The 9,873-nt window shown below is 50.3% G+C and overlaps 1 protein-coding gene and 1 long non-coding RNA gene across 2 annotated transcripts in view; one reads left to right on the forward strand and one right to left on the reverse strand.

Annotated features, from left to right (window-relative positions):
• The first annotated feature begins 7,098 nt into the window (after positions 1-7,098).
• The window catches only part of KCNK16 (potassium two pore domain channel subfamily K member 16), a 7,559-nt gene continuing 4,784 nt past the window's right edge, over positions 7,099-9,873 (forward strand). Inside the window, exon 1 of the mRNA XM_019631368.1 lies at positions 7,099-7,369. Coding sequence (XP_019486913.1) covers positions 7,157-7,369 — 213 coding nt within the window. The 5' untranslated portion in view covers positions 7,099-7,156. The remainder of the gene's footprint in view (positions 7,370-9,873) is intronic.
• Positions 8,112-9,873, reverse strand: part of LOC109375851 (uncharacterized) — a 4,076-nt gene continuing 2,314 nt past the window's right edge. The window contains exon 3 of the long non-coding RNA XR_002122658.1: positions 8,112-9,423. This is a non-coding gene — a long non-coding RNA (uncharacterized LOC109375851). The remainder of the gene's footprint in view (positions 9,424-9,873) is intronic.

A 9,873-nucleotide genomic window follows, 5' to 3' on the forward strand; every position in this document is an offset into this window, starting at 1 on the left:
GAGGAAATGAAGCTGGGAGTCCAGGGAGGCCAAAGTAGCTTAAATTTGCAAGGCAGAGTACCAGAGATGAGTGAGCTGCAGAGAGACAGAGATAGACGTGATAGAGAAAGAACCAGAGAGAGAGAGAGATGGAGATAAAAGAGAGATAGAGATGATACAGATAGGGGTAGATATAGAGATAGAGGTAGATTTGTGTGTGTGTGTGTGTGTGTGTGTATAGAGACAAAAAGAGTTTTAAGTATTAAAATTATAATACTCAATATATACCAATAACAAAAGATAAATACAAGCCACGTTTGACTTCTGCAATTACAAGAGGTGGTCAGAGTGGTTGCCATCAGCATAATTTTAATACAGTTTTTTCCTTTCTTAAAATGTGTATAAATTTTTTGGCACCGTGTATGTGTGTGTGTATGTGTGTGTGTGTGTGTGTGTGTGTGTGTGTGTGTGTGTATGGAGGAAAAGAGAGAGAGAGAGCATTCTCTGGAGATCTGCAGAGGATACTCTTGAGTCTTTTGCTAACCTAACTGCTGACAAATGCATGCATGTGAGAAAAACACCCAAGGCTCAGGAAAGAACCACCAGAAAGGAGCAGGCGATAACGCAGGGCTGGGAAAGGTTGATGTTCTCAACAGCCCAAGTGGAGAAACCTCCTCAAAAAAAAGAGGTCATTGAATAGAAAATACGGGTATTGCCTCAAAATGGGTCCAAATTGGCCCAAATGAAAAGCTGCCTCAGGTTTTCAAAGCAAGCCTCAAAAGAGTCACACTGTTTCCAATAAGTTTCCAAGTAGCTTCAAAGAGTCTCAGAATAAAGCTCAAAAATATTTAAAAGAATATTAAAAAAAAAAAATCCAGCACCCAAAAATGTAGAATTCAGATTGTCTGACGTCTAATACAAAAATTAGCAGGCATGTAAAGAAGTAGGGAAATATGATCCATAATCAGTAGAAAAGCCAGTTGATAAGAATAGAAACAGGCCTAGGAACGACACAAATGACAGACAAGTAAACAGGGACTTTTTTTTTAACGCAATGGATGTGTGTTTAAAAATAGGCAGAAAGATGCCTATTGTAATTCCTTAACTGTTAACATGACTTATTCCATCTGGTCATTCTTTTTTTTTTTTTTTTAAAGATTTTATTGGGGAATTGGAGGAGGGAAACAGCGTTGGGGAATCGGGGAAGGGGAACCGACAAGTTGCTGTCCTTTTGTTCTTCAGTCTCGTTGTGGATGTCATTTCAAGGGCCCATGTTGGTATTGTGATTATTGCGCTCTTCCCAGCTGAGGCAGATCAGTCACCAGCCATTGGACGGCTGCTCACGGCAGCTCATGCTGGCTGCCAGCCACTCACCGTAGCTCACGGCAGCCCACTGCCAACTCTTAACCAACACTCCACTCGGCCGGCCCCATCTGGTCACTCTTTTAACGAGGATGTGCCATCCACTGCTAAGTTTGGTTGGTTGGTTGATTGGTTGGTTGGTTGGTTTTGAGTTTTTCCCTCAAGTCAGCCCTCAGCTTTCCCCGTCCTCTCTGCTGGTCACACAGTTGGGATGGACCTCCCCTGAGATCATACTCTCTGGCCATGAGGGCAGACAAAAACCCACACAAATCTGCACCACCCCTGCCTCACACAGGATGCCCCCACACCCTTCACTGTGGGGAGACCCAGGAGCCCAGACAACCACGTGCAGACCTTGATGCTCTGGCCCCCGGTGCCATCTATTAGGGCTCAGTTAGGGCGGCAGCACCTGAAACCAGGGCTCCTTCTCTCCATGTGCCCTTTCCCCTGCAGGGGGGACGTATCTGGGGCGGGTGGGCCTTATCTTCTCCCCTTAGTTCCGGTTGGAAGGTGCCCTTTTTCATTTGTGCGGATATGCGCCTATTCAATGACTCCATAAGTGAATACCGATGTTGGATGGCGGGGTGGGCAGCCCATCCTTTTCCTTATCTCAGGGCTCATTCAGATGGAAAGAGGCCGTGCTCCGTGCTCAGCGGCTCTGTTTACTCTGCATCCTCTACCCATTGTACATGAAATCGATCTGAGGGAGAGGGTTGTTTTTCTTCTTTTTCCTCCAATCTCCTTATTAGTTCAGCCTCAGAAAGCCCCTTATCACTGCCGGATGTCAGGCCACACTGTGCCATCAGGCCTGGCCATGTTAGACTCTCCATTAATTGATTTTGCCCTCCCCCTCTTGGGAAGCACAAATCAGCTCGGCCCATTAGCAGCAATAATTCCCTGAAAGGGATTATAAATCATGACCTGTGTCCATCCGTCACTCACAGTGGAGTGGTGCCCCACATGGGGAAGTGTCAGGCAGGGAGCTGGAACACTGGAAGGGCAGGGGAGGCCCCTGCAGTCCGTAGGCCCTCTCCTAAATCTGACCACAGGACGTCACAGCCAACCAGAAGGAGGCGCCAAGACAGGTTCCAGCACACAGAAGGTCTCAATCAGTGTGTATTAAAAGAGTAAAGGGACGGGGAGAGGAAAAGGGGCTCCCTCTCTGGGACAGAGTGTTTTGAGGAACTCTTAAGTTGACCCTCAGTCACCAAGTCCACCATTACATTATTCTTTGGTTCTGTAGCTTTGGATTTTCAGAAGTCCCCTCACTAAAATGGAAGTGCTCCTGAGAAAGACTCTATCCTTAACTCCAGTCAGGTAATGCCTTGCTGGTCTTTGTGAAAACCTGAGTGTGAGAGGAGGAGAGGAAGGATACAATGAGAGAGAGAGAGAGAAAGAGAGAGAGAGAGAGAGAGAGCGCACCAGGGACAGAAAGCAGCCAGGAAAGGTGGGAGGAGGCCACAGCCTGGCCAACTTCACCAGCACATAGTAGGTTCTCAATAAGGATAGTAGTAGTTCCCCCTTATCTAACAGGGATATGTTCTAAGACTCCCAATGGATGCCTGAAGCTGCAGATAGTACCGAGCCCTATATATACCATGTTCTTTCCTATATGCCTTTTCACTTAAAAGAAGCACTTCGCAGCTTCTCTTTGGCAAATCTGAATTGCCAGCATCACTACTCTTGCACTTGATACTGTTATTGAGCAAAAGAAGGGTTATTTGAACACCAGCACTGAGGTACCTTGACAGTGAATCTGTTAACCAAGAGGACTGCTAAGTGACAAACAGGCAGGGAGTGAACACAGCGTGGATACACTGGACTAAGGGATGATTCACATCTTGGGTGGGACAGAGCAGGATGGTGAGAAATTTCATCACTCTACTCAGACCAGTGCACAAGTTAAAACTCATGAATTGTTTATTTCTGAAATTTTCCATTTAATAGTTTCAGACCACAGTTGACCGTGGTAACTAAAGCCACAGAAAGTGAAACTGCGGATAAAAGGAGACGACTGTAGCCCATAAATGAATGGAGTGCTTTGCCCACAGTGAACCTGGTACCATTTCCTGCTCAGGATCTGAGGCAGGGGTGGGGGGGTTCAGTGATAGCTGATCCAGCCCTCCCTACACCCCAACATATCATAGATGCCCCTCAGGCCCGCTGTGTTCACCCCTTTTTCCCATGAAGATAGTGCCTCCTCTTCCTTTCATGTCCTTCACCTGAGAACCACCATTACCTGTGGATGGTATCCGGACCTGTCGAGGACATTCAGGCTACAGAGGTTGCTAAGACCTGCTTGAGATCCCCCCAGACATCAACAGATAAGCTTCCTAAACAAGAGAGAACTCTTCACATATTGAGCTTCTCCAGGGCAATAAAATAGGATTTGACTATCACACAGCCTTGCAGATCTAACTACAACCCTTGCTTAAAACCAGGAATTAGAGAGTCTGTAGTGACGAGATGATGTTGTCCCATGTCTCCAAAGCACGAGGTAAAACCAGTCGAGGGTGAGTTTTGTGACATCCCAGCTGCCTGGGAAAGCTCTGAGTGTGAGGAGGGCCTTGTAAAGGGTGGCCTCTGTGAGCCCAGGATCCGCAGGATTGCAGAGAAGGCAGCCCCCACCCTCAGGGCCCCACCTGAACCACAGGATAGAGAAGGTATGATGGAGGACCCCCTCTGCCTGCCTTCAGCACTTGTGACAGCCTCAGGATACTTCGAATAGACAGCCCCCATGGCCCTGCCTGCACCTCCACTCCCTGTATTTGTCGTCGTTCTGGTTTGGGCCTTAGAGCAGATGAAGGACCACGGGTCCCCGCCATTCTCTTGATGATTCATATACTGGCAAATGGCAAAAGTCTCCTCTTGTTTTTATTTTCTATAAGACACATCTACTTCTCTCTCCCTCCCCCTTTCCTTCTCTCCCTTCCTCTCCCTCCCTTGCCCATCCCCCCCCTCCCCATTACAGAGCCATAGTTGCTTGTCCTGGAAATGCCTGCTATAGTGTCTTCCTCCCATAGCTCCTTCCAAGGGACATTGTACGTGTCCACGTCTGCTGGCTGAGGGTAGGGATTAACCTCAGGACAGCCCACCTCAGCTCTGAAGTGGCCCACATGAAAGGGTGCCCTTGGACACACTGCCTTCTTAGGGGATTTGAGCCAAGAAATACCAAGAGAAAGAAGCAGAGGGCAATAGGCGTGACACTGACCCGATCTCAGGGGTAATCCTGGGGCAGAGTTTGGGCAAAAAGGGGTACAGAACAGAGGGAGAAAATTGCCCAATCATAGGCCCCATAGGCCTGGTTGTTCCGGGACCCTAGCTGCCCTGGGCTTCCTACCACAAATTATTTCAATTACTGAAGATACCTGGTGAGTGTTCCTATGCCTTCCAACTCAAATGTGCCTTAAACAATTGAAAAAACAAAATTTCATGTAACCATCGGGAAGTAGCAGAATGCCTTACAGTAGCTTAAACAAACAGGGTTTATGTTTCTAGCATAAAAGGAGATCTAGAGATAGGTGAGCGCAGGAATCAGCTGAGCATCTTTGCAATACTCTTGACCTTTTCCCTCAAGGACACAAATCGGCTCAGCAGGTGCAGTCATGTGTGCATGCAGGGCAGACAGGGGGAAGATGGGCTGGCTGAGGCTGAACCCTTTGTCAGGAGAGAACAACCCTGCCCCCGCACCTCCACCGCCGACTCTGCCCAGATCTGATTGGCCAGAGCTGGGTCACATGGCAGCCCCAGCTGCAAAGGAGCTAGGAAAGTAGGTGCAAGGGACACTGTCAATCTTCTGATCCCCTCCCCATTTCTGTGCCCCTCTCCCCACGTTAACGTGGTTTTGCTTCCAATGGCCTGGCCTGCACTTGGGGCACTTCAGCGGACTGGTCATGGACTCCTGGAGCCATCTTGCTGCGGATGTACAGAGCCAGACACCCAAATCGCTGGCTGGTGTGGGAATAGAAGAGCCCAGCTCCCCTGCCTCCACTTGGGAGTAACTGGGTGTGCTTGACCTGCCAGGGCTCCGTAGGGCCCAGGCGGAGGTGGGAAGGATGGTGCCTTTTGGCCCCATTCGCCCCACTCCCTCACCGATCTTCACTTATTCCACACTCAGACACAAAAGCCTCTTTCAGGGCTGCTCCTGGAGAACCTAGCCTCAGACAGTGGAGAGCAGGATTATTATGATGGGTGAGACCAATCATGCTCCATTGCCTGACATGTACAAAAGTGGGGTTCTGTTAGCCAGGGAGGAAAGGATATTAGGCAGGCAATTCATGGTACCTCTTGCCGCAGCTCACTGCAAAAAAAAAAAAAAAACATTAGGAAACACAAGCAGAGAGCTTGGAACCCTCGTACATGGCTGGTGGGAATGTAAAGTGGTGCAGCCATTTCCTTGGAAAAGAGTCTGGCGCTTCCTCAAAAAGTTAAACAGAGTGACCATAAGACCCAGCAATTCCATTCCTAGGTATATAGCCAAAGGAATTGAAAACATGTGCTTGCACAAAAACTTGTACATGAATATTCATAGCAGCATTATTCATAATAGCTAAAAAGTAGAAACCACCCAAATACCCATCAACTGATCAATGAGTAAATAAAATGTTCGTGTAGCCCTACAATGAAATATCATTCAGCCATAAATAAGAAGAACTGACACATACTACAACATGGATGAACCTTAAAAACATTATGCTAACTGAAGAAGCCAGACATAAAAGGCCACATGTTGTATGATGGCATTTGTATAAAGTGTCCCGAATAGGTAAATCTGTAGAGACAGAAGGCAGATTAACAATTGCCAGAGGCTAGGGCAGGCTGTGGGGAGGAAGGCTGATAGCTAATGGGTGTATGGTTTCTCTTCGAGGTGATGAAAATGTTCTAAAATTGATTGTGGGGATGGTTGCACGACTCTAAGAATATGCTAAGAACCATTCAGTTGGTTACTTTAAATGTGTGAATGATATGGTATGTGAATCATATCGCAATAAAACTATTATATACACACATAAGCAAAGAAGGGAAAGAGAGAAAAACACCCTCGATCCCACCCACTGTCAACATCCCGGGGCCAGGATCTGCTTTGAGCCTGTTTTTTTATTCCCACACACATCTCACCAACACAGTATTCTCTGAGGGGAACCAGCTACAGGATATCAAGCAAGGAAAATTATCAGCAAAAACTGTGCATCAAATGCTTCCAGTTCGTTACGAGCATCAACCCCGATATTGTTCCTGATTGAGACTGTCGTCTATTTGCTTTGCCCTGATTTGTCACCCAGTTTACTCATCCTCAGGTTCCCCCAATAGGCAGGTCAATTCTCCTAACCCATTTTGTTGCCAAGGCAACTGAGTACAAGGTTTATTCACACCCATTCTGATTTCTTCCCAGCTCCCTTGCTTGGGGGCTTGAAGCCATCATGGGTGAGGAGCTAGGGGCTGTCGAAGGGGCCCATTCAGGCCCGGGCAGGGTACGGGAGAGTAGCAGATTTGGCCCAGAAACACCCATCCAACTTAGAGGCAGCGGGTGAGACATGATGACCTCAGGATGACCTGGTAGGTCTATTTGAGGGGTCCGTGCCACTGATTCACTGATTTGCTTCTCTCCATAGAAAAACGGCTGGGTGGGGGTGGGTGGCAGACCTGTTTGCACTCAACACACTTAGTGCAGCCAAGCTGAGCTGCACTGTTCAAACAGACTCCCAGCCTCCAGACACCTGTGCTGAGGAGGGTGAGGCAGGCAGGAGACTGGGCACAGGTCCCGGGGCGCTTCCCGTCTCTCCCCCCAAAGCCCTGGCAGAGTCCCAGCTACACCATGCCCCACGCTGGGCTCTGCAGCTGCTGGGGTGGCCGGGTGCTGCCCCTACTGCTGGCTTATGTCTGCTACCTGCTGCTCGGCGCCACCGTCTTCCAGCTGCTGGAGAAGCAAGCGGAGGCTCATTCCAGGGACCAGTTTCAGTTTGAGAAGCTGCGCTTCCTGGAGAACTACACGTGCCTGGACCAGCGGGCGCTGGAGCAGTTCGTGCAGGTGAAGGGGAGATGCTGGTGTGGGATGGCGGGCAGAATGGGGGTTCTCACGGCAGGCCCAGAGCCATCACCCAGGGGCCGATGCCCCGTTTGGAAGCAGAGGGTGTGGGAACAGAGACAGGCGAGACCTAGATCCAGGTCTACAACTGGATCGCTGTGACATTGAGCAAGTCACTTCACCTCTCTGGTCCTAAATTTCTTCACCTAGAAGGGGAGGAGAATAATCATCCCTGTGCTGCAGACATTCAACAGCAGGCTAAATGCACTTTCTCAGCTGCCACTTGCTGCACAAACGTAAGCTGAGTGTCAGTGCTGTCGACACTGTGCAAATTCCCTTCTCCCACTCTTCCACGCTTCCCCTACCCCAACTCCATCTGTCCTCTCTCCCCAGCTCACATCTTGGTGCTGACCACCCTGGAAGGCTGCGGGTGGGAGATACTGATAAAAACCAGGAGCAGCCGCCATGCTGGCCTTCCCCAGCCCGGTTCTCCCTGGAGCTGGGCTTGGCGAGCAGTGGTCAGGGTGACAGCTCTGCCAGCACTGTGCCCATCGGGGCTCTGTCTGGTGGCAGAGCAGGTGACCCCTACCTGGGCCCCTTCTGCTTCCCAGCACAAACTCTAGGGCCCCAGCACCCTCTCTCCAAGAAAGGCACAACCCGGCTATTGTGGGGGAAGGTGAATGCATCCGAGAGGGAATGACAACACCCACCACAGAGAAACAGCCAAGTTCAGGGTCATCACGATGATAATTGGTGTTTATTGAGCATTTGCAAAGTGCCTTAAGACAGCGGAGAACAGAGTCACTAGGATGGGTTTAGGCCAGTCATGACCCATTGTCTGGGGTCTAGTGATTTACATGTGTTTTCTCATAATTACCTATATTATCACTATCTCCCATTTGTAGCAGGGAACTGAGGCACAGAGAGGTGGAGTGTGTTGGCCAAAGCTGCACAGTTAGTGGTAGAGTCAGAACTCGCACCTTTACCACATATACAGCTGCTCTTTACCACACAAATTAGCATACGTGCCAGGGGCTGGGTGCAGCCTAGAGCAGTAGTTCTCAAAGTGTGACCCCTGGGCCAGCTGCAGCAGCACCACCTGGGAACTCGTTAGAAATGCCAATGATGGGTCCCACCCCAGACCCACTGAGTCAGGAACTCTGAGGGTGGGGCCAGCAGGCTGTGTGTTAACGAGCCCTCCAAGAGATGCTGACACCTGCTCAAGATGGAGGACAGCTGGCCTAGATGAGTAAGCTAGGTGATCAGAGAGAACTTTCTGGAGCTGTGAGAGACCTGCCCAGGCCCTTTCTTCCAGGAAATGAGGCCTCCAGCCTCAGGCTTCACTTCCTTGTTCCCAAGCTGGGGCCAAAGCACCCATATCGGGGCAGAGAAGGCTTCAGGTACTTCTGAGGACCCCGGGTGAGGAGTAAGGCAGAGGCCTCAGAGGCCTGGAAGCCCCTCCTCTCTCAGCCCTGGGCTAGAGGTGAAACCCAAGAGCCAGAGAGTGTGGGAAGGATTGGTAGCTGGGATCAGACTAGCTCTGCAAATGGAGCAGGGGGTCAACAGCCTTGACTGCAGCCCCGAGGGATGTGTCACTCATGAAAAACCCCCTCGGCCTCCCCGGGGGAGCCAGGACATCCCTAAAGTCCTCAACCTCCTTGGGAGGGCCACTCACTTCCCAGGGGATGTCGTGCTAAAAGGCAAAATTCTGGGACAAGATTCCAGAACACACATTATTGTTCAAATCACAAGGGGAAAATGCTATAAACACTACTATAAGCAGTAGTGAGGCTGACTCCATCAAAAAACGAGGCCGTGCCCAGGTTCACAGGACTGGTGTCTGACCTTCTCCACCATGCGTGGATTCGTAGAGAACGGAAGGTCCTCATTTGCCGCCTCACACTCAGTACCGCCTCACTGACGTCAAGGGCCCTCCACAGCGGGATGGAGAATGTCACGGTGGTCATGAGGGACAGCCTAGGTCCAGGGCAAGTGCTGCGCCAAAGGGTGAGGGTCTCCAGGGAGCGGGGGTGTTCTAGAATGTTCCATCCTGGACTCTGGATGTGTGGGAAAGAGAGGGAGGCCAAAGTTCACATGTGAGTAAACCAGATCTGCCAAAGTGAGAAGAAGCAGACAGCCTGGGTCAGGACACCCAACCAGCCTCCCTGGCCAGAGCTTGCTCACCCAGCCAGCGGAGAAACAGTTCCCACAGGAACTAGCGGCCAGAGTTGCCCCCTCCCCCATCCTCACCCCCATCACCTCCCTCCTGCCTTTGGAGCTCTACCTGGTGTCAAGGCTGTGCTGCTTTCCTGGACAATTCACAGCTACAGGGGAGGGTGTCTGGGAGCAGATGGGGGAGGGATCCCTGCCCATCTCCCACAGGGCTGGGCCCAGGGACAGAGGGGCTTAGGCTTGAGCCTGCAGGGAGGGGTTCAGGTTCTATAAACACACACACACACACACACACACACACACACACACACACACAACACACACACACACACACA

Source organism: Hipposideros armiger, unplaced genomic scaffold (genome assembly GCF_001890085.2).
Source record: "Hipposideros armiger isolate ML-2016 unplaced genomic scaffold, ASM189008v1 scaffold_993, whole genome shotgun sequence".
NCBI lineage: Eukaryota > Metazoa > Chordata > Mammalia > Chiroptera > Hipposideridae > Hipposideros > Hipposideros armiger.